Raw genomic sequence first — 27,452 nt, 5'->3', positions numbered from 1 at the left:
AACCATACTACTAATTGACAACTGCTTTAAAATATAACTATGCTTATATCATCTCCGAAGAGAAAGAAAGCAAGATGGCAGCCATGTACAGAAACATGTAAGAGATTTGGGCATGAAAACATGAATAAAATACTGGGCATGATTTTGGTCAATGACATTTGGCTAAACGATGTTAGGTTAGGTCTAGGGTTGTTCATGGTCGGTTTTGGTTCGGTTTCTAGCCAAACCAAAACCGAAACCAATACTATTGGTTTCTAAAAATCTAAACCAAACCAATCCATTAACCATTGGTTTGGTTTCCAAATAGTTCCAGTTGGTTTTGGTTTGTCCTAGTGGTTTTTGGTTAACCAATAATTATGTCAAACCAAAAAAAAAAACACAAATTTACAGATAAAAAAATCGTAGTTGTCGATAGTATTGGTTTACACAAATTTACAGACAAAAAATATCAAGAATAGTTAAAACTTGCTCTAATTCTAGAGATCAAAAGAAGATATATAATATATCTTAATTTAGTTATTGACAAATAAAAAAGAAGGAATACGGGAAGAAAAAAGTCGAGTAGCAGCGACTGTAGTTGGGGGTGGAGAAGGGAGGCGACTGAGAGAAGAAGAAAGAGAAAGAGGGAGAGTATCATAATGAAATATTAAATTTAGGGTTTCTATTTATCCTCTAAATCAATGGGTAGAATCTACTACTTGTAAATTAACGGTAGAAACTAAGTTTAAAAATTAATCGGTTTTCTAATGGTTTTTGGTTCGGTTTTAGAGGTCAAACCAAACCAAAACCAACACTATCGGTTTTCCACTTTCTACACCGTAACCAATCCATTAATAAATGGTTCGGTTTGGTTTCTTCCTAATTGGTCTGGTTTGGTCCGGTTCCAGCGAAAAACCGAAACCATGTTCAGTCCTAGTTAGGTCTGCTACAATAACGCCAGTTTTATTATTTGCCCACCAAAAAAATAGATTTCAAACACCAGGTTTTGAATTTATTTATAAGCATTTCGGATGTGGGTGCTTAAATCGAAGCTGTTGGGTGTACGAATATACAAAAGGTAGATTGACTGACGTCACCGTTAGGAGGAGTAGAAAAAGAAAAGGCACTAAGATACTGACTGAAAGAGGAAAGAAGCTCAGGATCTCCCCAATCAATGGCTTTCAGAGACCTGGTCATCTTATGTTTATTCCTATCATTTTCTAAGGTAAGATTTTTCCATCTACTGATCTAGGTTTAGATATTTATTATTATTTTTTTTTAATTTTGGTTCATCATATTCAATTTTAGGTATTTGGAAGTGAAATACAAAATTCAGTGCGATTTCCGTTGGTTATTAGTACTTGGCCGTTCTTAGATGCTGTTAGGGCTGCTTGGATGGCTGTCGATAGTGGGTTATCTGCAGTTGATTCAGTAGTGGAGGGGTGCTCTACTTGTGAAGTCTTGAGGTGTGATAGTACAGGTGTGACTTTCTTTGACACCATACTTCTCAAACTAAAATGCATCAACTGTACAATAACTCAGAATTAACTTGTACTCCAGTTCTTGTTTATATTTGATCATATTATTTAACTTTAGACATTCTGGATTTCACAACAATATGACATAATGGTTTAATTCTGACATAGATTTCTTACTAAGTTAACTATCGACGGGGTTCTGGAGACATAATTTTTGTTGTTGTTGTCTTCTGAGTCAAACAAATGAGTAACACAATGATATACTTGTTGCTTTGGTCTTCAATGATGTATAAGTAGCTATAGTTCATTTTAAGGAATCTAAATAAAACTTATTTTGGAGTCCTGGCATTCAGCGATTTAAGAGGGGTATCAAGTAAAACTTATCTTACAGTCCTAGCATATTGAATGTTGGATGTTAAATCAGATTGTTTTGGTAAAAAATAAAAATCTCTGAATAGGGATTTTCACACTAAACGTAGCTTCAGTTAGTGTAAATGTAACGCTACCTGAGAACTTGTTCCAGATCTATCTCAATTTTGAACAAATGTAATTGTATGAGCAGGGTTGCATTGATTTTGTCTTCTAGTTTAACTGATACTTTGTGTTATTACAATTTTTGTGAACAGTGGGGCCAGGTGGAAGTCCAGACGAGAATGGGGAAACTACACTTGATGCTATGATCATGGATGGGGTAATAACCAGTCACATTTTTCTGGTTTCTTTAATGGAATTCTGTTGGTGTTGGAGGATACTTGGCATCCACATGGAAATGATAATTAATTATGTATTTGGTTAAGGGAATGGGTAGACAACAATGGAGGTTGGAGCTGTTGGTTCCATGCGGTATGTGAAGGATGGAATCAAAGCTGCAAAGCTAGTGATGCAACACACGAAACACACATTTCTTGTTGGAGATCAAGCCTCGTCCTTTGCAATTTCTATGGGTCTCCCAGGACCTACAGACCTTAGTTCGCCAGAATCCACACAAAAATGGATTAAATGGAAAGAGGAACATTGCCAACCTAATTTTCGGAAGGATGTTATGCCTGTAAAAACTTGTGGGCCTTATCATTTAAAGAATCTTCTATTGAATAGTAACCTTGCCGGGACTTGTTTGGGAGGACCTCGATTGTCTGGTTCATCACATATAGGTTTGCATAATCACGATACAATCTCCATGGCTGTAATAGATGAAGTAAGTGTATTGCTTCAAGATTAAGTATTTCATTGCTTAAGTTAATGCAGAAAGGCTCTTCAAGGTTTTGTAGTTTAGTATCTGTTCTTTTTGTAGACAGGACATATAGCGGTTGGTACGTCTACCAATGGAGCTACTTTCAAAATTCCTGGCAGGTAACTATTGAAATGTGAGATCTCGTGATTACTGTAATGTCAGCATAACTCAAAAAGGAACTTATAACCTGAAGTGATTCAATAACACAACCTTCATTGGTAGTTGCCTTGCACGCGTGCATGTGTTGTATAAACATTTAAATTTCAAATGGTTCCTTCATTATGATTTCTGTATTGACAAAATCCTTGCAGGGTAGGTGACGGACCGATAGCAGGATCATCAGCATATGCTGATTCTGATATTGGTGCTTGTGGTGCAACAGGCGACGGTGATATCATGATGCGTTTCCTTCCGTGGTAATTTCAGAAACTATGCTAAACTGCATACTTTTTTTTCTTCTCTGTACTTTCTGTTTAATTACAGTGTTGTTCATGGTATGCACTGACCAAGAAATGCATCAATAAAGTGATCAAATTTTGGTCAGATTTACGCGGGCATTGTTTTATTTCAAACTTATAATCTTAATTTCGTCCAAATTCCATATTCTGAATGTTGGAGTATTAAATGTTACTTCTAATCCCAACAAATGTTTTGAGTTCAATCTGGTAAATTGCGTTTCTCCAATATTTCAGTTACCAAGTTGTGGAGAGTATGAGATTGGGGATGGAACCAAGAGTTGCTGCTAAGGATGCTATATCACGTATCACAAGAAAATTTCCTGAATTCATTGGAGCAATTTTTGCTGTTAATAAAAGGGGTGTTCATGCAGGTGCTTGCCATGGGTGGACATTTCAATACTCTGTGAAAAACCCAACCATGAAGGATGTAGAAGTCTTCACTGTGCTTCCTTGACCCGGTCAAAAAGATTTTCATGGGAATCATGTTCTGGAGGAGCAAGGAAAAAAATCGCAGACTAGTTGTATTCGATATATTCAGCATATTCATGCATTATTCGTAGCTCTCATTAGTTAATCACTATCGTTTGTTGATTTGTTCTTGGTCGTCAAATCTATGTTTAAACCTATAGCGGTTAAAAATTCTGAACTCTGAAAAAGGCATGTTTGTTGTCAAATCTATGTTATATCGTTAGTTAATCCACTTAGGCCTCTTCCTACGGCCATTGGCAATTTAGCCAATTTTCATAGCTAGGTGGGTGGGCAAACTGGCTCGTCTACTGTGGGACTGGGATAACGCAGTGAGCAGCTAAGTTTCTAACGCTTGGTAGAGACTGAGCCGAGCGGACGAGTTTATGCCGCAATCGGCTAAGAGTCAGCGAGTCAGCCTCTAGGCTCGGACTATAACGCTAACGGTTATGGCTATATTCTCTTACTATTTTTATGTCAGGGTTTTGTTCCATATAAATAAAATCGTATATCTGTACTTTTAGTCATAGTTTGGAAGCAGAAATGTGATTTATGTTGTCAGAAAGGGTGAATAAAAGGCAGTTTTGGGAATAAATTGCCTGCAAGGTTTACTTGGATTAGGAAACTTGTATGACTGTTTGGAGGAGTGTTTTAAAATTTAGGGTTTCCTAACTAAGGTAGGAGACTATCTTAAAATTTATCTAATATGGCAGTTTGGAGGGGCATTTATTTAGAATTTCCTAAATAAGGTAGGATACTATTATTAGAAGTTATCTAAGAATTGGGAAGCAAGGATGTAACTACTGTATATACATGATGGGGTCACCTAAAATCATGTCACTAAGAAGGTTGGTGAGCAAGTAAACGCTCACGAATCATCTCAGAATGATAGTTGTCGGCAAGTAAATGCTCACGAATCATTTCAGAATGATAGTTGTCATCTCTTGTGTAACGAGCTGCACCAAATTTGTGAGATTTTTTGGCCAAGCTTGGTTTTCTCCATTCAGTAACTTTTTTTGTTGGAGATGCAATCAGCAGATTGAGTTTTGTTCTTTTTAAGGAGAATACAAGACTTTTTAAGGTGACCAACTTCTCTACAGTGATAACAAGACTTATCAGAGTCAAAAAATTTCAAGGAATCACATAGTTTTTAAGTTGAGTAATGCAAGAATTCAAGAGTGCTTTTTATGGCATCCAAAAGATCTTCATCTATGGATCTTGCTTTTTCACATTTCTTAAACAGATTTAGCGACGATCTTTTAAGACAGCGAAGCGTGATACTGTTCAGGGATAAATTCTTGACTTTTTCCCCTTTTGAGGAAACTTTCCTTTTTTCTTAAAGATTCTTTTTCATTAAATATCAAGTTTGGAACTTTAGTTGAGTTGAGAACATCTTGGGCGATGAAACCGTTACTTGCTCTATTAGACAAAAAACTCTGAAGAATCCATAGACCATTCTGGTGTACGTTAAAGATCAACCAAACGAGCTTCCCAAAATAGGTTTCCATTAGGATAGTTTTAGGATCGCTAGAAACACATTTATTAGGTTTTTCCAGTGCTTGCCTGATCTGATACTAATTGAAAATGAGTGGGTATCAAGTATACTACCAACTTTTTTGTTCGAAAACCTTATGGACAAACTTGTCATAATCAATAAGTATTGATCAACAGAAAAGATTCTTATACCTGATTGTGAAACAAGTTCCTTGGACGATCCAAAAAATCAATATCCAAGAATAACCTAGTATGTACCCGAATTATACACAAACCGAACTCAACAAAAACAAGTCTTGTAACCTATATTTCAATACAAAAATTCACAAGTGCAAGTTTTGTAGATTCTATACAATTGGAGCTTAAAATTGTCTGGGTTGTTCAACGTACTACTGGCGATATTTTTATTATAAAGATAAACAATATAATGCGGAAAAGAAATAACACAAGTGTTAGAGCATTGCTCGGTTGAACCCACCAAGCGTTGGTATGTCAAGTTTGTTTGCCATATTTTCGTTCCAAAACTTGAGTGCTTGATTATGTTATTAGAGTGAACTTTGTTAGGTTAGACTAGAAAGTCTAGAAATGTTGATACAACCTCATGTTACTTCGATGAACCTGAATACGTATCGTCAACAACGAACACATCATCTTTCTGTTAGAGGATAATAATACAAGACTTGGCTTGTTTCAATTTATATCTACGTTGTTTTCAAGTCGTTTATATTGAAAACATAACATGCGAAGTTATATGAAACTTTATATTGGTAACTTGATCATTACATTATGATCAACGTTGAAATGATGAGGGCACCAAGTACACCACACTCTTTTAGATATCAACCTATAAGTCCTACACCTTGCGTGAGCTTATATAGACATAAAATGTCAAAAAGATAACAACCACAAGGTATACACTTGGTATATGGCTACAAGCTTGAAACTGAATCTAAAACTATAGGGATCAACCCAAATGTTTAGGATTAACGTACAAGGCAATTACTTTAATTATAACTTAAACAAATTTTAATGCAGAAAATAAAGTAGAAGCACACAACAAGATTTTGTTAACGAGCAAACCACAAATGCAGAAAAACCTCGGGACCTACTCCAATTTTGAATACTCTCAGAATTAAGCCTCTATAGAAAGAAACTATCAATTTCGTATAGCTGAGGCCAAGTGTTAGAGCATTGCTCGGTCGAACTCACAAGTGTTGTTATCTCAAGCTTGTTGTTAAATTTAGTTGTCAAAATTATATCTTCATTTCTAGTCTACATTTAGTCAAGTCTCGAATTAGGATAGAAGTGTGTAGTTAAGTATCGGATATCACTGCGTTCTATCGTTTGAAGGCGAAGATCAACATGAGCTCTGGAGAACTTCTTCAAAAAAAGGTAAGTGAAGACCGAACCACCTATTTCTCAAGTTTTCACCTTTCTATCTATGAGACATTGTCTCATGACTAAATTAGACAGTATATGCATAACATAAATTTCCAGTCAAGTTTATCTTGAATATCGTTCTCGAAATATGCTAAGCTTAAGAACATTTGTTCATACTTGATGATTTTGTTAAAATCAATCTATTGTTTATGACCTAATTATGATTCAAGATTTAATCATTTGAAAATAGCATGGAACAGTGATATGTGTCATTGATGTTATTCAAGAATGTTTCAAATTGATTATTAGAGAGACATAGAACTACTGTAAATCTGGATATAGGAGAGTATACATACCAGTTCACATACTGGGAGAATTGTTATGAGTTCAAAGCCGCAGTACACGTACAGGCGTAGCTATAGTTCGGCAACGACTTTTTGGTACGCATACCCGGTATCCATACCATAAAAAGTCTGTGACTCGTGAACCAGGAAGTTACGCATACCTAGTATGCAAACCAGAAAATATCTTGAGGTTTCAAAACAGAAAAAGGTACGCATACCCAGTATGCAAACCATAAAAGATCTGTGAGTTCATGAACATCTTTTTATCTTAATGGTACACATACCTGGTACACATACTATGACAAAAATATTTAGAACAGGTACAGTACATGTACCATGTACACGTACTTATCCTGTCAGATGCATCATAATTATTTTTATGAGATAATGGGCATTTGAACAACTCTCTATAAAAACACTATCCAGACATGATGGATCACATTTGTGACTCAAGATTTAAGTCTTAAAAGTGTTATCTGAAAATGGTTAAGCTTATCGTTCAATTGGCTAGTTTCGGCTAACCTTCATGAACAAGTCTTTGTACACGGTTCGGTTATGGTCAATCCTAACCAGAGCGTATATTCTTCTATGTTAATCTCAAGTCAAGTTTTTCATCCAACGGTGGTTAATGATTACTTGATTTCAAAGCTACCTTAGCTTAAATCTAAAGCAACCCTGATCTTGAAAGTCTATATAAGGAGAACCTCAAACAACTGGGATTTTTGAATCCTTGACACTATTCTTGTCTGTCCTAGTTGTAAACTAGAGTCACCCTCTCCTTCAAACCCTTCTAGGGTTTAGTGACTAAAAAAACTTCACCTAGGGATTCGTGAAGCCAAGTCCAACTAAGTTTATCCTGATATTTCGTATATCCTGATCTTGTTTTAATTGTTGAGCTTACTCCAACAAAAAAGATAGATAAAAATCACAAAGTTTGTTCATCTCAGACTTTGCGATTCCACAAGTTTATACTTGTGAGGTGAATAATAATCTAGGCTGCACTTCGGGAGTCATAAGACCGGATTTTTTGGTTTGATAGACTTTGTCTATTGCAATCGATTTCCTACCTCACCTTGATGATCAGAACGGAAATCACATATAGGCTTATCTGTGGGGGGCATATTAGTTTAAAGTTTTCAATTTAAGTTTAAGCAACTCTTAGGCTGTAAAGGACGTCAGTTAAGGGAATAAATTGTGCGGAGTCTTTCTGGGATTCAAGAGGCGTAATGAGCGTGACCGTAATTGAATTGCTGTGATGGTTTAATTCGGTCGCAACTACATTCCATTCTGAAGTTCCGATAGTAATCTAGAGTCTGAAGCGGCTTAATACAGTTTGGTGTTCTATCTGGACTAGGTCCCGGTTTTTTCTGCATTTGCGGTTTCCTCGTTAACAAAATTTCTGGTGTCTGTGTTATTTCTTTTTTTCATTATATTGTTTATCTTTGTAATTGAGATATCACAGGTTCCACGTAAATAAATCAAAGTAGATATATCCATCCTTGTTTGTTGGATACGACTTGATTGATTCTTCGATATCGATCTTTGAAATCGTCCAAGTACTCTCACGATATAATCAAGTTCACGAACTTGTTCTGTTTACATTGTGATTGTGTGAGAAAGAGATATAAGCTCTCCATATAATTCCTGGTTGAGATTCATTAACTTGAACTCTCTGAATTATATTCGAGTTTAGTCCATTCTAGTTTCCTAAGAAAAAGTTAGTGTTGTATTTTGGTACCTCCACGTTTTCAATTGGTATCAGAGCACACAAACACGCGAAAGGCCTAATAAGTATATGTTTGAAGCAATCTGACTATATGGACAGGAGTGCAATCTCGATAAATATACCGCCAGCCTTTGATGGCACAAATTACTTATGGTTGAAAATTGTTATGCGTTCCTTTTTACAAGCCCGTGACTTTCAGACATGGAAACTTATAGTAATATGATATGAACCTCCGACAGTTATTAGAGACGAAAACACTGTTGCGAAGGATTTAGCATAATAAAGTGAAACTAAGATAAATGCTGCAAAGCATAATTCTGACGGGTTAAATGTTATTATCCACGCCATAAACCAAGACCTTCAGCACCATGTGACTTCGTGCACTAAGTCTAAAGATGCTTGGGATATCTGAAAAACCATATTCAAATGAGATACCTCAGAAAAAAAGCTAGGCTTCAAAACCTATATTCTGAATAGCAAAATCTTCGTATGTCTGATGAATATTCGTTTAATGAGTTTAATCAAAAGGTGTCTGGAATTGTTAATGCATGTTATGCATTAGGGAAGGCTATTCCCCAAAAGGACACTGTGATGAAAATTCTCCGATATTTACCAGCAAGATACGAGTCTAAAAAACATGCCATCGTGGAAGGGTTTAACCTTGCAACACTTTCCATAAATACCTTAGTTGGAAAGTTAAAGGTCTTTGATCATGAACTGTAATCCAAAGCCGGAAAGGATATTGTGTTCAAGGCACTGAAAAACACTAGAACTCTTAAAATTAAAAGTGTTGACTTCTGTGAACAATCTTGTTGATCCTGAATTTTCAGATGAAGATCTTGATAACTCAGTTTCATTGATCATAAAACAGTTTAGAAAACTTCTTAGGAAGAGAAATAAATGGTTCAGTAGAGAAAAACCTCATACGTCAGCTAAGCTACATAATCGTATTTATGTGAAAAACATAGACTCAAACGATACTAACGATGAGGATATGCCATAATGATTCAAGTGTAAAAGGTTCAGTCAATTTACTAATGAGTTCCCAAATTGAAAGAAATACACTGGCAACAAGAGTTTTGCTGCAACGCTTGATGAAACATCTGATCATTATGATTCCGAAGAGGATCATGGATCAAGTGTAGCACTCTTGGGTGAAATTATCAACTTTGATGAATGCAGAAATACTCATATCAATGTTGATAATTTGGTTGATGATTCTTCATCAAAATTTTTGAACGATGTGATGGATTTTTTGTATATTAATGAAAACTCTGTTAATGTTTCAGGTACCGTGTATTTAGCTGCGAATGCCATTCCTGAATCGATCTCCAAACCGACATGTCCTTATTGTACCATTGAGGCTCACGGACTCACACAATGTTTCAAGTACAAACATAAACTAAGATATGTAAACAAACTGCAATGAAAGGCTAGTCATTTGGCAAATGTGCTTAAACTTGTTCAAAAATCCAATCCTAAGGTACGTAAAGTTAACTATTCTTCTCCTAAAAGATTGGATGTTTCAAAGGAAAAAATAAAATCTCAAATGAAGAGAAGAGTCAGGTCTAGATGTTCCGAAAAGAAGAGTATTACAAATTCCATGCATGAACCTATTGGTGAGCACTCTACTTCTCACCTCAACACAATTTAATTGTGTTGAAAAGTGCATCTTGCCTCATGTGCCCTTAAAGAGACAAGAACTGTGCACATTAGTGCTTTGGATCAAATTTGAATATTATTACTTTGATTTCCATCTTTTAATGTTCGTTGATAGAATGAGACTTCTTACTTGTCTTGCCATCTCTTAAGACAATAACAATATTTTGTTGTTGAGCCTTTCTCCATCAAAATAGTCAAGGATAATTTGATCTGGCCATAAATCGCTTACATAACTGATTCTAAGTAAATCTATTCTCATAATGCGTCATTTCTGCTGCTACCATTGTATACAGTCTATGGATATCGACATTTCGATATAATCAAGAATGTCATACATCAACTAAGGTTTTGATCAATCAACCAATATGTTCGTCTTAATCTATGTCTTAATTAATGGTATTGAAAAATTTGATCTATGTAGAAACTTAAGGAAGGATAAAAGTGACATTTCGTTCTTTTTAGGTTTTATGTATATTTCTAGTACGTGAACTATTGTTGTTGCGAAACTTTGCATGGTAAATATCTTCTTCATTAAGACTCATATCTCTTTACCAAGAAATTTTCTTGTTTAGCAATATATTTGTGTTTTCACAAGTCCAATTTATTCCTACGAAATATGGAGACTCCAAGTCTATCCAACTAGAAAGGAACAAGAGATGCTCCATCCTTTTGATTCATCTTTTAAAAGGAAAAGGAAGAACATGAAGAAACCTAGAGCCGGCCGCTTCAATCAGCAAAGGTTTCTAACTCTTCTTGAAGAACTTAAGAAAACCAAGAGGGAGGTGCAGGGACTGAAAGCGATTCTACAAAAATCTCTTGAGCTACAAGAAGCACTTTTCAAACAACATCCTAACAGGTTTGGAGGATTTAACTCTTTTATTCATTAACCGTATGTTTCTATGCTTGTTGTTAATGAGTAGTTCAGAGATGATAAAGAATTTTTCAAGGATTTTAAGTACTAGGAAACTTCTTGTGAGAATTTATTCTCGTGTTCAAGAAAGATAACTAGAGTTTGGCATAGCAAATATTGTGATTTCACAAGTTATTTCCAACGATTTTCATCTTGCATGTTTTTAGATTTATTTATTTAAATTCTAAATTTGTTGAAAGATGAACTTGCAGTGTTTAATCGTTATTAGTTCAATGTATTGCAAAGTCTCATGAGATATATGTGTCCTTTACTTTTTATGAATTGAACTAATATATCATATATGTTCAAAAGTTAAATCTATTAAGTTTTATGAACTGAAAATAAAACAAGCTTTGTGAGAATTTTTCGCAGTATTGATCTACTCGTGATCACGCTTCTGTGTAATTACTGCACTATCTACTCCGTAATATTTTTTATGTAGAGTCATACCGATTAAAATTATCTCTTTGTTCGTAACTGGCGTTGAGATTAGTTTATGTCGATGTTTAGGATACAAATCCATGTGCTTTGTTAATGTCCGACAAAATCCTTACTTTTCATTAAAGTAAGGTCACTCATGTTGTTCTCTTGGGAATGACATCAAATGGGGGAGAGTTCTTAATTGAACTTGTGGTTAATTGTTATATCTTTGTGGGGAGAGTGGATGTGGAATTTACAGGGATGCTTGTATCTTAAATCTCCTAGATGAGACGGGAAGTATTTCATACTTTATGATATCATCTAAATAAAAGTTGATATGTGTTTCCTTTAAGTCTTGAAGTATCTTTTGTTTGAATTCATTGCAATCTCATAGTTTTTGTACCTTTGCCAATTTTTATTGACAAAAGAGGTGAGAATTAATTAGTAGTTTCACATTATATACATATGGTTTACGGATCATTATGTAAGGGGGAGTGAATCAACATCTATAGGTTTCACCTATTTTGCAAAAGATGTAAGTATTGATTAAGGGAGAGAAAAATACCACCGTAGTATTACTTCGAAGTTGTGATACAATTGAACTTTGGAGAAGATAATAATAATATGTTTATGTGTATCGATTTGTTTTCAAAGTTGTTATCGCTATGAATCTTCAACAACAACGATGCTGAGTTGAACACGTTCAGAATCATTGCAACTTGAAGTAACGAAGAATTTGAGGAGTTGAAGAACTAAGGAGATCAAGCATTATGGATTCTGGAGTTTTAAAGCTTTATTTTTTAATCCATATGTATTGATAGTTTTCTCACTAAAATTGACAAAATGTGAGATTGTTAGAGCATTGCTCGGTCGAACTTACAAGTGTTGCTATCTCAAGCTTGTTGTCAAATTTAGTTGTCAAAAAAATATCTTGATTTCTAAGTTTACATTTAGTCAAGTCTCGGATTAGGATAGACGTGTGTAGTTAAGCATCAAATTTCACTGCGTTCTACCGTTTGAAGGCGAAGATCAACATGAGTTATGGAGAACTTCTTCAACAAAAAGTAAGTGAAGACTGAACCACCTATTTCTTAAGTTTTCATATTTCTATCTATGTGACATTGTCGCATGACTAAACTAGACAATATATGCATAACAGAAATTCCGAGTCAAGTTTATCTTGAATATCGTTCTCGAAATATGCTAAGCTTAAAAAGTTTGTTCATACTTGATGAATTTGGTTAAAAGCAATTTATTGTTAATGACCTAATTATGATTCAAGATTTCATTTGAAAATAGTCTGCAACAATTATATGTGTCATTGATGTTATTCAAGAATGTTTCAAATTGATTATTATAGAGATATAGAACTACTATAAATCTGGATACAAGACAATATGCATACCAGTTCACATACTGTGAGAACTGTTATAAGTCCAGATTCGTAGTACACGTATCGGCGTAGCTATAGTTCGGAAGCGAATTTTTGGTACGCATACCCGGTATCCATACCATAAAAAGTCTGTGACTCGTGAACCAAGAAGGCACGCATGCCTAGTATGCAAACATGAAAAGATTTAGAGGTTTCAAAACCGAAAAAGGTATGCATACCTGATGCAGTTTTTATAAGTGGTAAGTAGAAGGTTCGATTCTCGGACTGTTTTCAAAGGTTTGGTTCAAGACAAAGAAAAGAAAATATGCTAAATAAAAATAAACTAATTAATTTTTTATTGGTAAAAGAGATGGATAACTAGGGTTGAGATTCCACTATTTTGATGTTGCAAATTCACTAATTATAACTTCTACAGAATACTCCAAACTACTCAAGGCATTTTCGAACTCAATCTCATACCTTGGAGGATAAAACGTTACAAGCTCTATTTTTATGACTTTGTCATTAATCTTAGGCTTAATTCTCCTTCGCCTATAAAAAATCAATAATATAAACTATTCAAAACAATTTAAATGAGGCATGCAAAGAAGAGATAATTTTTAAGGAATTATTAGCACAAAAGGGGAGTGAATGTGATAAGAAAAATAATTATTTAAATAAACTCATCAAGAAAATAGTTTCCTCCCAACCCTAGAAAAGAAACTTAGCTACTCATGAATCGAAATATGGAGAAAAATTGATTAATCATTATATTCAAAAAGTATAAATATGCTTACAACGATATTTAGTTGCTAAAAGTCTCAGCCACTCAGACAGCTTTGGATAAAAGTGCTATAGCAACTGAAGATGTAAAACGATACTGCACTTATGTTGTTGAACATCGACAATATTTGTGATTGTTTCTGACAACACTTTGTTCATCGTGTTCTTGATTAACAGCAGCAGCAGCAACTTCCTGAGAATTCTTATTTCTCGATTCCTAGCTCTATATTTATTCTCCAAAGTCTATGTTGCGCTCTTTCACCTCCCAGCAGGCCCTTATACACTCCACAAGACCGCTGAATCTCCCAAATCTTCACGCAATAAAATCTTTCAACACCGAATATTTTCTTTCCTGTTGTAGCTCAACACGCATCTGCAGCTAGAATATTTTACTTCTACTCCAACAATATGAGAGACAGGTTTAATAACTTCTTTTGACATCCATGCAAGAATGTTATGAAGTTTTTCATTCCTCAAACGAAAACGACATCTTCGCTCAGAATGTCCTTTATTTTCGCAATAAAAGCAGTTAAAAGAATTGTTCTTTACCGTTCTCGTGTGAGTAGATTTAGAAGGAGCACGATCCTTGTTTCCAGAAACATTACAGGGAGCAAAAGGTTTCTCGCATGAAGAATTATCATTAGCTTTAACAAAGTTGATCTTACTAGTTTTTGGAGCGTCTATTCCTTTATAGCCCAGACCACGTGTATCACGATGTTCTTTACATGCTCCAATCATAAAAGATAATTTTGTAGAGCTAGAATTGAATCTACTCAGACTCTCTTCCAGTGACTTCACTTTATCAAGAGCAGCAGCAAGGTCAGTCTCCAATGATTTTTCTTTGACACAAAGGCTGAGTTCTTTGTCATTAAAACATTTTTGTTGAGAGTCATATCTTGCTTCAGATTCTGCAAGTTTTTTTTCAACACAAAGAGATTTCGCAGAAGATTATCACATTCGGAGTTTTTCGAGCGTACACCTTCTTCACGATCTTTAACAATAGATTGTAAGAGTTTATATCCACAATCATATCCCTTAAAGAGTTTTCTCAATTTTTTATTTTCTTGACAAAGAGGAGCCATGTATTTACTCAAGCACGTTGTTGAATTCTTTTCTTTCAAGTCATGGTCAAACAACTTGATAAACTGAGAGACTTCCTCATCAAGACTTTGTCCTTCTTCTGAATCACTGTCATCTGAAAGATCATTCAACTGTTCATCAAGAGATTTCTTCCAGTTAAATGCAGATTCAGACAACGGACCAAAAACAGAGTCTTTCTTAAAAGCTTCAGGACTTTGAAACTTACGAGGGTGACTCTGAGCTGATGTTGCGTTGTCGAAGATACTCTCATTGTCCATAGAGTCAGATCGCTACAAACACAGACTTCTAAGGTCTTTAACGTGTTTGCCTGCTCTGATACCAATTGAAAAAGCGGGGGTACAACAACCTCACCCAATATTTTGATTAGCAATATGTATGGATGTTTATGGGTGAAAACTGTTTCTACTGTTTTTGGTAAATTTGGGTGTATGTGGATGAGAAACGAATCTAAACCCTAAACAAATGCACTGCACGTGAGTGCTTTTGATTCGAGAGATCAATCTATACAATTTTGGCCTAAACCAAGAAATGGTCGTTCCAGACTTGCTTCGGTCACAAAGTAAAGGAGATGGGGTTGATCTTAGGGAGGGAAGCGAAGAAGGTGTTGAGATTGTGAAGGTGTTGGTTGTTTATGACTTGTATCAGAATGTTGAACTGGCTTGCACAATGTAAGTTATCAGTTCTGGGTGTTTTCTGGATACTGTGACAACACTTGGTTTCTCCGTGTTATTTGAAGATAGGTCGAAAGAACCTATTTATACAAGTCATTTGAGCGCAATCCTCATCTCGTAGGAAGTGGAGGAAGTTGAGTGATGGAGTAGTGGGGTCGTGTAGGTGATTGTCACACGATCACGCCTTTTCCCACTTCCCTCATCATCGTTAACCGTCCATGCCTCCTAACACGTACTCGTAATGGGCGCGTTGCACGCCGCACGCTGTAAACCGCCAGACCAAAACCCCAGTAAGTATCCCCTAGTTTGTGACATGTTTGATGTCTTGAATGAGTGGGTCAGGTTGTGGGACCCGCTGCAGGAAATAGCATATGGTGATATTAAGTTAAATAACTGAGTTATTTATGGAATTGATATTCATGAAATATCTATATCTTCGATGCATGTAATGCATCGTTTTAAAGCAAGCAGCTCAAAACAATCGATATGCATGAAACATCGTTGTTTTAATGCTTGATTGAATAAGTCGCGGATTAGACGTCTAAAAATGGAAGCACATCCAACCATCTTTGAGTGATCATATGGAAGCCGCATGGGCGGGCCACCATCTGGTTGATCACTCCCTATAACAGAGTGGCGGACGGTGATCATTGAGGCGTTTCATTGATCGCCTAATTTTTAATCCAAGCCGTCCGACCAAGCTGGCAAAGTTGGACGGACGAGATGATTTACGACACATATTTGCTGTTGTTGATGGATTTTAGAAGTGCGCAACATCCCCTCTTTGGCTTGACCGAATCTAAGCATGGGCGCTAATTTTGATGGGACTGACCAGGCATGCGTGGAGACGGTCCGCAGACGTGCATGCCTATACCTCTCGGTCCCACAAAGATTCGATCTAGGCCGCTCAATTTGACCGGCAAAGATGAGTGGTCGTGATCGATTTGCGAAAGAAATACATTGCCGCAAAGGTTTAAAAGCCGTGTGGCATGCCACCTTTTGGGCGTGCGTTTCGAGGCAACGGGCCCTAAACTGCATAGGCCGGCCGGTCACACCAAAGGTGGGCCCACGGTGATCACGTTGACATCCTTGGGACCTCTTGAGTCTATATCTACACCCTCCGTTTAGGCTGGAGAAGATGGATGGTCATGATCGAACTACGACAGATATGCATTGCCGCAAACCCTAATTAGGGTTTTGAATCAGTCACGCACACGTGACTTTGGCCAAACGGTTTGGCAAGACGTGACCTCCTTTGGGGAGATCGATCACGTGGGGCCCATGTTGGGTCGACGGTGAACTTGCGTGCATCTTTCTGATGGTCCTAAATGCGATCTAAGCCATCCAAATAGGTTGGCTAAGTTGGATGGTTGTGATCGATTTAAGACACTAGTGGAATTCCGCGACTCTTAGAAGCATCACACTTTCCATGGTTTGAGAAATCGTTTCATTGCTCCATGGCCTCGCCGTGAGAAAACAGATCGGGTAAAGGAGAAGTGGGCACGCTAACGTGTGCGTTAGCGCTTCCCTGATCATTCACGGGATTATCTAATCCGTCCAACCAGGCTGGAGAAGTTGGACGGTTGTGATGGTTTTAAGACTGCCCTGAACAGTCTATGCTCGTCGAGCTTCACCCAAAACAGCATGGTTACTCAACTTTGGGTTGGTGTTTGATGACGCTGGGGGAGTATGGTGATTGTTCGACCGGCTAGGGCATAAGTGGGCCCGTCGGTGGCCATCACAACAATTGCCTATTTTTTCCAGGGTTCGGCTAGGATTGTTAAATTGTGCGGCCAACTTGCGTGGCCGCGATCGTTTCTGAGACTGATATGGATAGTCCAGATTTTCCTTAAGGAAATTAAATATGTTCGATAGAGCTGTCTTTAATCAAAAGCACGTCGATTCGAAATTCTCTTTGTCAGAGAGTGATGCAGCCTATGTGGGTATTTCATGCAAGTCTCAATATTGGCACGGAGATTCATGCTACTCTGCTGAGAGTGAACACTCAGTCGTCATGTCATGTCAATAAAGAGAGTTCGACTGAGAACATAGCACGGGAAATACTAGGCAAATTATGCATTAATTAATAATGCTAATAAAATTCACAGCATATTTGGGATTGTTGTTGCACGCCCCATTCTGGGTGAATCTTGTGTATTTATTGAATTGTTTCGAATAAATAAAGTGAAGAGGTTTTCTGCACTCATCACTTATCAAACGGCTTTATCCTTTGCAGGATGTCAGCGCGTTAAATTTGGTTTTACAATTTTAGCCCTGAACTAAAATCCACCATCATTAATGGACAAACTCCAATATACTTTCAAGAGAATCAACTAGACTCAATCTTAACAAAGTATATCAAAGAGTTAATATCTCTCTTTCTCGATTCAATTCTTACTCAAGCAAATAGTGATCTGCGAGTCTAATTGAATACAAGAGAAATCACTTGAACGATACCAAAGACCAATGTTCAAGTATCAATCAATTTCAATCAACAACCAAAGGTCGGATTTCCAATTGATTGATTCTAACGCACAACCTGTGAAATTTCAATTATATAAAAAAATATAATGCGGAATAAAAATAACAAAGACACCAGAATTTTGTTAACGAGGAAACCGCAAATGCAGAAAAACTCCGGGACCTAGTCCAGATTGAACACACACTGTATTAAGCCGCTGCAGACACTAGCCTACTACAAACTAACTTAAGAAAGGAATCCTCCTTCTACTGGGACTCTCCAATTTCTCGTGTATAAAAGGGTGTTGACCCTTATATTTCTTCTTACTTCTCATTTCTTTTCTTTTTTTCGCTCGCCTAGCTCCCTCCGTGACTTTATGCTGCCGTACCGGACCTTGCTGCGCTGCCAGGATTCTGCCGTCGATGTACCGCCGCCGCTTGACTGTTCCGCCGTCGTTCGTCCACCAACAACGAGGTAGGTGCTTCATCGTTCTTCCTTGTTCTCACATTGTTTTTTCTCTCCCCCTTTTTTTTCCTCGATGCAAACCCTAATTCTTAGGTAAATCTCTTTGCTCTTGAGAAAATCATCCCGTTGCAGACGAAACTTCTTTGCAAGACATATCATGATTAACTCCACTAATGAAATTAATAGCAAAGTGGTTGATGTTGCTAGGATTTCTTAGTAAAACAAGCCATGAATCCTACATGAATATACTGCTTTTTGCTCCTCTTTCATTGTTGCATGCAATCTTCAGACGAATGCGAGACCCCACTGTGCGTGCTCGTTCCATGGCCCAAGGAATACTTGAGCAAGGGTAATCGTGCTTTACTGGCCATGTGGATGTATGCTCCACACCAATTTTTTTTTATTAACACCCGTATTGTATCGTATGCGTGATTTCTTCCTCGGTACAAAGTAGTGACTCCTTTCCATTGTGCTTCATTGTAGTTGTTTGAATGAACAAAGAGGCTCTTGTTAAGATGTCACCTGGGGATAACGCTGCTGCTAAATTGGGAGGTGTTTACAACTCCAAAGACATGCCGGACATAAATGATGAGCTTTTTACTGCACCTTTTTCAAACGTTAGAACTCATCCAGGCCATAAGTGGACCCTGCTCACTGGCTCAGAAAATGTAGAGGCTACTCCATCCGCTTATCCAGCATAGTGATGAGATTTTGTCTTCGGAAGAGTGAATATCCATCTTCTCCTATTGATTTCAAGGTTTGTCATACTCCACTGAGCTCTTATGAAGGATGGATGAGGCACATGTTGGGAAATGAGCATATCAAAGATAACTTGACCAAAGCGCGGATCATCGAGGCTGTTATGGCGTCTGCAACTCTTCACATTAAGAAAGACGTTGCTGGTTTGATTACTTTCATTTCTCGATGGCGCCCCTCCACGCACACGGTTGTATGTAGATGGAGAGAGATGACCATTACCTTGGAAATCGTGGCCGTGTTGATGAATCTTCCTATTGCTGGAAGTTTCCATTATAAGCTATCTACTGCAGAAAGCGTCATCTTCGATGCTATACTTCAGAAGTTAGGAGAGTATGAACAACAGAAAAAGGATGCGAAATGCTTTTACACTTGGTGGGTGTCTGAGTAGTCTCTCGCAAAACCAAAGCCGGGTCAAGCACTGGATGATGAACTCAGCGTAGTTGCGTTTCTGTCTTTGTGGCTGTCTAGGGACATCTTTGATGACGGTTCTGGGAAGAATACTATAAGAGAGTATCTCGTCATGTTTGCTATAAAGTTTGCGAAAAGTGTGGTCCTCCCTTTGGGCGCCTTATTCCTTGGATCACTGTATTCTCATCTGGATGCTTTGGCGGTAGACATGCATGCTTCCAACGGGTATAAGAAAGTGGAGTCGCCTATCCATGTTGATTTTCTTCAGGCGTGCCTGTGGGAATATTTCAAAGGTTATGCCCCTGTCCCTGCAACTTCGTTTTCTGGCTTGTATGGCGGTTAAAGGATACTCCGTTGGCAGAACAGACGTCCAAAACCCGGGTTGAGACTTGTGGATTTTATCGATAACGTGTACGCCATAGATTTTCGTCTGTGGGGACCGGTCCATTCTTCTGTGGTTCAACCGGAAACCTTCACTACTGCCCCTGACATTGTGTTGCACACTGAGGGAAAAACCATGAATCCTGGAGAAATCATCTTCCTGCGAAGTTGCATGCCAGGATACATTCCATCTTTCTTTGATGAACTCCTTACTGTGGTTCCTTATAATATTGACAGGGCCGCTCTCCAGATGGGATTTGACCGGGGTATTCCATTCCGTCGTCCGCCAATGCCTTCAAAGGATCTCGTTCCATTTGTTCTCAATACTGACATCTTCACACTAGAGCAGAGCCTTCCATTCTTGCCTCTTGGAAGAAGGCCACTTGCGACTGGTGAGTATAAACTTTTTTGGCAAGGAGAGTTGTTAGTTTTTCAAAAGTTCTCGGAAGAGGTTGCGACAGTTCCCTGAGGTGAGCCATCTCCCAAAATTTTGAAGCAGCACAAACGATTGAAGCCGCTTCCGGGTAAACGAACCAGGGCTAACACTATTGATGACTGCAGTCCCCAAGATGCAGGAGCGGGGTCTAAGAAGCAGACGTGTGGTCCTGTGGTCTTCAATTCTTCTCATATGCAGGTGCTTTGAACTTCTTCCTTTTGATCATCCCATTTTATTTATCTTAGGAAATCCTCGCTGAATGTGCTCCTTATTCAGGTCTCAGGAAGGAAAATGCTTTTACAAGGCTGGCGCGTAGACATAACGCAACTTTAGAGAAATTTGGAGATGCCGAACCTGATTTAGGGAAGTCTGGCGATACTGATCCTCTTGAAGGTAATGAAAAGGATGGTGCAAGCTCGGTTGCGAAGGAAGCGTCTTCCAGAGCGGCAAAGAGTCTGATCGTTTCAGTGAGCTTGTGAATGAAACCGTGGCAGAAATCAACCTTCAGGGTGAAGCGAACGACGCGGGGAATGCCGGAGAGGCTACATACATGATTGCATAGGTTCTTTCCTCTGAAGAATCTTCTGCACCTATCCATGGAGCTGTCTTCGATCCTCCTTTCGATACTCCTTACACAAATCATGTGTTGGTTGGAGGATTCAGCGTGACGGTTAAGTATGAGGAGTTATACACCAAAGTATGGAGAAAACATGGTCATATTTCCACTTACAGAAAACTTAAGAGTCGCTTCGCATTGGACAAACGTGTTGAAGAAGATTTATCCACCATCTACGGCATGAGCGTCGTGACTGGGGGCACGACTTCTGAAGAGATAATTTCAAACTGGGAGTTCCACCGGGACGTGTTTATGCAGTACGAGTTCAAGGATTCTTGGTTCTACAAAGGATTTTCTGAAATCCAGAAGCTTCAAAGCGCAATGGACAAAATTCCTTCCATGGAATGCATTGCTCGACAGAAGGAAGAGATCGATAGGTTGGATAAAGAGTTGAAGCTGAAGCAGGCTGCCCTCCAGAACATGAAAGCTGCTCTTTCCCAAAATAACGAGTTGTTGCTGAAAAACTTCCCTTGAATGCTTTAGGTTGCTTATTTATGCTTCTCTTTTTTTTAGATGCTTTCGAGTGATGTGAGGATTTCCTTTCACAACTTGATTTTAAGTTTTGAACTCATAGGTGGTTGAATTTTGGATTGGTTTACTTTGAGATAGTTTTGTGAACGGTTTTTCTGAAAGAGATTGTTTTAGAAGGAACTTGCATTCTGATTATAAATAATGTGACTATTCTAACAATATCGTACATGGCACATGAAGTTGCAAATATCGTGTGAAAAGAAACACATCTAGAGGAAAGTAAAACATGATGTTTATGGTGATTTGCATCATTGGATCTCTTTCCTAGTGCGGGACGTCAAGTCCCCAGTAGGCTCTAAAACTATCTTTCTCGTAAATTTGTTTAATAGAACTTACTTGTTCTTCGAAATTCCATTTGCATGAAATCGGATCTTCCCGAGTACTTACTTCGAGAAATTGCACGTGCTAATCTTCAGAGAGAGGAGGCAAATCTGTTGAATTAAGATTCTTCTGTACAATACGCTTCAGGGCGTTGCATTCACTGGTAGGGTGGTGAAGAAACCGGTGACAATGATAATATCTCGGATCTATCATCTCTTGATCAGTCGGTTGTCGCCACACAGGAGGCAGTTGGACTTCTCAGTCTCGCACCCATACCTCTAACAATTCTAAGACTTTCTTCATCGAGAATGGGAAATGCGGGTATCTTGAGCCGGGTTTTTCTTGCGCCACAGATGTTTCCGTGATATCTCCTGTTAACCTTGATATGAAGCACGTTTCGGAGATGGAGTTGGAGCGTAGGCATGTGTCAACATATATGCGGTCCTCTTGGTTGGGCGTGTTTGCTGGGATGCAGCTGCTCTCGAGGGCCTCGTATCAGCGATAGTATTACCATTAGGCGGCTGAGTCGAGTATTCCCAGCCCTTGTATTCGTGTGACTCTTGGCTGATTTCTCCTTCTTCAGGCAGTTCTTCGTTTGGCTGAAAAGTCGCGGCAGATTGAACTGCTTTTTGTACTTCGGCAAGGGTTTTGAGATAAAATCTTCCATCAAGGTTTCATAAGCCGACTCTTTTCCTTTATCCGATAAATGTTGCGACATTCCTGACAAATCCTTTCCTCTGTGGAATTGCTTTGGGTTTCCGTTAGCCGGATCATGCTGCTCGTCTCTCCTTGGTCCCCTGGTGTGGTCATGCGTTTTTTCTGCATTTTCGCTGGTAAAGACACGACTCCCAGATAAAGATTCAACATTCTTTGCGTCTTCATTCGTGGTACTCCCCGGGTAAACGCTTGCCGAGCCTTCTTGTAATCAAACTGCAGACGGAATGTCTCACTTTGCCTTCTGGAGATACCATCTTGGTTTGCCAGGACATCCTCTAGCATCATGGTCACACTTTCCATGAGGTTTGGGTTATCTATGGCTTCCGGAGAATTTAGCTGGCGAGGATACATCATAGGATGAAAGCTAGACTTTGGTGATTAAAAAATGAATAGGTTAATGATTGAATTGGTTCTAATATCTATCCCTTCGAAATTCAGAAAACTGGAATGAATAATGAGAAACTGATTTTGCAACCGAGAGATTAATCTCCCACCGTGGTCGCCAATTGTTTATGGGTGAAAACTGTTTCTACTGGTTTTGGTAAATTTGGGTGTGTGTGGATGAGAAACGAATCTAAACCCTAAATAAATGTACTGCACGAGAGTGCTTTTGATTCGAGAGATCAATCTATACAATTCTGGCCTAAACCAAGAAATGGTCGTTCCAGACTTGCTTCGGTCACAAAGTGAAGAAGATGGGGTTGATCTTAGGGAGGGAAGCGAAGAAGGTGTTGATATTGTGAAGGTGTTGGCTGTTTATGACTTGTATCAGAATGTTGAAATGGCTTGCACAATGTAAGCTATCAGTTCTGGGTGTTTTCTGGATACTGTGACAACACTTGGTTTCTCCGTGTTATTTGAAGATAGGTCGAAAGAACCTATTTATACAAGTCATTTGAGCGCAATCCTCATCTCGTAAGAAGTGGAGGAAGTTGAGTGATGGAGTAGTGGGTCCACGTAATTGGGAAAGAACCATCTTAACTAAGCATAAAATCACTTATTTATTGAAATTATCGTACACACGAAGAATAGATTTGCAAAGGTCACTTCATTATTGATTTGGAAGGTTTTGGTCTGCCAATTGGCTAATAAAACCAGCACAAATCAAACACCGCAAACAAGAAAATAAAATGGTAATCAAGATGTATGTCTGTTTCCTCTGTAAGATAAATCATAGTTAATGAAGGTAAACTTACCGACCACCAGATTGATGTAGCAATATCTAATTCCGTGTAGGTGATTTTCACACGATCACGCCTTTGCCCACTTCCCTCATCATCGTTAACCGTCCATGCATCCTAACACATTCTCGTAATGGGCGCGTTGCACGCCGCACGCTATAAACCGCCAGACCAAAACCCCAGTAAGTATCCCCCAGTTTGTGACATGCTTGATATCTCGAATGAGTGGGTCAGGTCGTGGGACCCACCGCAGGAAATAGCATATGGTGTTATTAAGCTAAATAACTGAGTTATTTGTGGAATTGATATTCATGAAATATCGTGTATGTTCGATGCATGTAATGCATCGTTTTAAAGCAAGCAGCTCAAAACAATCGATATGCATAAAGGATCGCTGTATTAATGCTTGATTGAAAAAGTCGCGAATTAAACGTCTTAAATGACAGCACGTCCAACCATCTTTGAGTGATCGTCTGGAAGCCGCATGGGCGGGCCACCATCTGGTCGATCACTCCCTGTGACAGAATAGCGTACGGTGATCATTGAGGCGTTTAATTGATCGCCTAATTTTTAATCCAAGCCGTCCGACCAAGCTGGAAAAGTTGGACGTACGAGATGATTTACGGCACATATTTGCTGCCGTTGATGGATTTTAAAAGTTCGCAACATCCCTTCTTTGGCTTGACCGAATCTAAGCATGGGCGCTAATTTTGGTGGGACCGACCAGGCATGCGCGGAGACGGTCTGCCGGCGTGCATGCCTATACCTCTCGGTCCCACAAAGATTCGATCTAGGCCGCTCAATTTGACCGGCAAAGATGAGTGGTCGTGATCGATTTGCGACAGAAATACATTGTCGCAAAGGTTTAAAAGCCATGTGGCATGTCACCTTTTGGGAGTGCGTTTCGAGGCAACGGGCCTAGTCTGCATAGGCCGGCCGGTCACACCAGAGGTGGGCCCACGGTGATCGCGTTGACATCCTTGGGACCTCTTGAGTCTATATCTACACCCTCCGTTTAGGCTGGCGAAGATGGATGGTCATGATCGAACTACGACAGATGTGCATTGCCGCAAACCCTAATTAGGGTTTTGAATCAGTCACGCACACGTGACTTTGGCCAAACGGTTTGGCAAGCCGTGACCTCCTTTGGGGATATCGATCACGTGGGGCTCATGTTGGGTCGATGGTGAACTTGCGTGCATCTTTCTGATGGTTCTAAATGCGATCTAAGCCATCCAAATAGGTGGATAACTTGGATGGTTGTGATCGATTTAAGACACTAGTGGAATTCCGCGACTCTTAGAAGCATCACACCTGCCATGGTTTGAGCAATCGTTTCATTACTCCATGGCCTCGCCGTGAGAAAACCGATCGGGTGAAGGAGAAGTGGGCCCGCCAACGTGTGTGTTGGCGCTTCCCTGATCATTCACGGGATGATCTAATCCGTCCAACCAGGCTGGCGAAGTTGGACGGTTGTGATGGTTTTAAGACTGCCCTGAACAATCTATGCTCGTCGAGCTTCTCCCAAAACAGCATGGTCACTCAACTTTGGGTTGGCGTTTGATGACGCTGGGGGAGTATGGTGATTGTTCGACCGGCTAGGGCATAAGTGGGCCCGTCGGTGGCCATCACAACAATTGCCTACTTTTGCCAGGGTTCGGCTAGGCTTGTTAAATTGTGCGGCCAACTTGCGTGGCCACGATCGTTTCTGAGACTGATATGGATAGTCCAGATTTTCCTTAAGGAAATTAAATATGTTCGATCGAGCTGTCTTTAATCAAAAGCGCGTCGATTCGAAATTCTCTTTGTCAGAGAGTGATGCAGCCTATGTGGGTATTTCATGTATGTCTCAATATTGGCACGGAGATTCATGCTAATCTGCTGAGAGTGAACACTCAGTCGTCATATCATGTCAATAAAGAGAGTTCGGCTGAGAACGTATCACGGGAAATACTAGGCAAATTATGCATTAATTAATAATGCTAATAAAATTCACAGAATATTTGGGATTGCTGTTGCACGCACCATTCTGGGTGAATCTTGTGTATTTATTGAATTGATTCGAATAAATAAAGTGAAGAGGTTTTCTGCACTCATCACTTATCAAACGGCTTTACCCTTTGTAGGATGTCAGCGCGTTAAATTTGGTTTTACAATTTTAGCCCTGAACTAAAATCCACCATCAACAATGGACAAACTCCAATATATACTTTCGAGAGAATCAACTAGACTCAATCTTACCAAAGTATATCAAAGAGTTAATATCTCTCTTTCTCGATTCAATTCTTACTCAAACAAATAGTAATCTGCGAGTCTAATTGAATACAAGAGAAATCACTTGAACGGTACCAAAGACCAATGTTCTAGTATCAATCAATTTCAATCAACAACCAAAGATCGGATTTTCAATTGATTGATTCTAACGCACAACCTGTGATATTTCAATTATCTAACAAAATATAATGCGGAATAGAAATAACACAGACATCAGAATTTTGTTAATGAGGAAACCGCAAATGCAGAAAAACCCCGGGACCTAGTCCAGATTGAACACACACCGTATTAAGCCGCTACAGACACTAGCCTACTACAAACTAACTTCGGTATGGACTGTAGTTGAACCCCAATCAATCTCACACTGATCCAAGGTACAGTTGCGCTCCTTACGTCTCTGATCCCAGCAGGATACTATGCACTTGATTCCCTTAGTTGATCTCACCCACAACTAAGAGTTGCTACGACCCAAAATCGAAGACTTTAATAAACAAATCTGTATCACACATAAAAGTCTATAGTAATAGATAAATCTGTCTCCCACAGAAATACCTACAAGTTTTGTTCCGTCTTTTGATAAATCAAGGTGAACAGGAACCAATTGATAAACCTTATATTCCCGAAGAATAGCCTAGTATTATCAATCACCTCACAATAATCTTAATCGATGAGGAGAAAGAAAATATTGTGGAATCACAAACGATGAGACGAAGATGTTTGTGACTACTTTTATATCTTGCCTATCAGAGATATTAATCTCAAGCCAATCGTTGCGATTGTACTCAAAACGATAGAATCAGCAAGATCAGATCATACAACTACGAGAAAGTAGTATCGGTCTGGCTTCACAATCCCAATGAAGTCTTTAAGTCGTTAACCTGGTTTTCAAGAAGAAACCTAAGGTTAAAGGAGAATCGACTCTAGATAATACAACTAGTATCACACAGGAGGTGTGAGGATTAGGTTTCTCAGTTGCTAGAGTTCCCCCTTATATAGTCTTTCATATCAGGGTTTGCAATCAATATTAGCTAGGTAACAAAGCATTCAATATTCACCGTTAGATGAAAACCTGATTAGATTCAAGCTAATATCTTTCAACCGTTGGATCGAAAACTTAGCTTGTTACACACAAATGAAATGCACGATTTTAGGTTTGTGTAACCGTACCCAAACATGTACATTTGTTGGTTCAACAATAGTTAACCAAATGGCTAGCTATATGAGCATTTTCATATCAACCACATTCTTCTTCACCATAATTAGTTCAAATGACTCAAATGAACTAGTTAGAGAGTTGTTCAATTGCAAGGAAATCTTATGTAACTACACAAGACACAATCGAAGCAAAAACGATTTGACTCACTCGCAAATCGGTTCATGAACTTTATAGCCACGGTTTGCATTTTGCATTCCTTAGTTAATATAAAT

General features: G+C 38.6%; 1 protein-coding gene across 2 annotated transcripts; it reads left to right on the top strand.

The window, feature by feature from the left end:
- Positions 1–1,105: 1,105 nt before the first annotated feature.
- Positions 1,106–3,817, top strand: LOC113292623 (probable isoaspartyl peptidase/L-asparaginase 3). 2 transcript variants are annotated; one of them, XM_026541504.1, is made up of 7 exons: positions 1,106–1,204; positions 1,288–1,459; positions 2,084–2,148; positions 2,266–2,652; positions 2,749–2,807; positions 3,000–3,104; positions 3,381–3,817. In XM_026541504.1, exons 1-7 carry the CDS (start codon positions 1,154–1,156, stop codon positions 3,598–3,600), a joined length of 1,059 nt encoding a protein of 352 aa, XP_026397289.1. In that variant the 5' UTR covers positions 1,106–1,153; the 3' UTR covers positions 3,601–3,817. The 2 variants fall into 2 exon arrangements, with proteins under 2 accessions (XP_026397289.1, XP_026397290.1); XM_026541505.1 differs by lacking the exon at positions 1,106–1,204 and having other exon boundaries at positions 1,392–1,459; positions 2,255–2,652.
- Positions 3,818–27,452: the final 23,635 nt, after the last annotated feature.

The sequence above is a fragment of the Papaver somniferum genome, chromosome 7 (assembly GCF_003573695.1).
Source record: "Papaver somniferum cultivar HN1 chromosome 7, ASM357369v1, whole genome shotgun sequence".
NCBI classification, from domain to species: domain Eukaryota; kingdom Viridiplantae; phylum Streptophyta; class Magnoliopsida; order Ranunculales; family Papaveraceae; genus Papaver; species Papaver somniferum.
Note: the sequence above shows the minus strand (reverse complement) of the source record. Positions and strands in the feature narration are given on the sequence as shown.

What these genes read in the sequence shown, in the direction of transcription:
- LOC113292623 (XM_026541504.1), top strand. Translation starts at nt 1,154, where the DNA reads ATGGCTTTCAGAGACCTGGTCATCTTATGTTTATTCCTATCATTTTCT. An exon ending in CCATGGCTGTAATAGATGAA is followed by an intron (nt 2,653 to 2,748) that starts GTAAGTGTATTG and finishes TTCTTTTTGTAG; the next exon opens with ACAGGACATATAGCGGTTGG. An exon ending in ATGATGCGTTTCCTTCCGTG is followed by an intron (nt 3,105 to 3,380) that starts GTAATTTCAGAA and finishes CCAATATTTCAG; the next exon opens with TTACCAAGTTGTGGAGAGTA.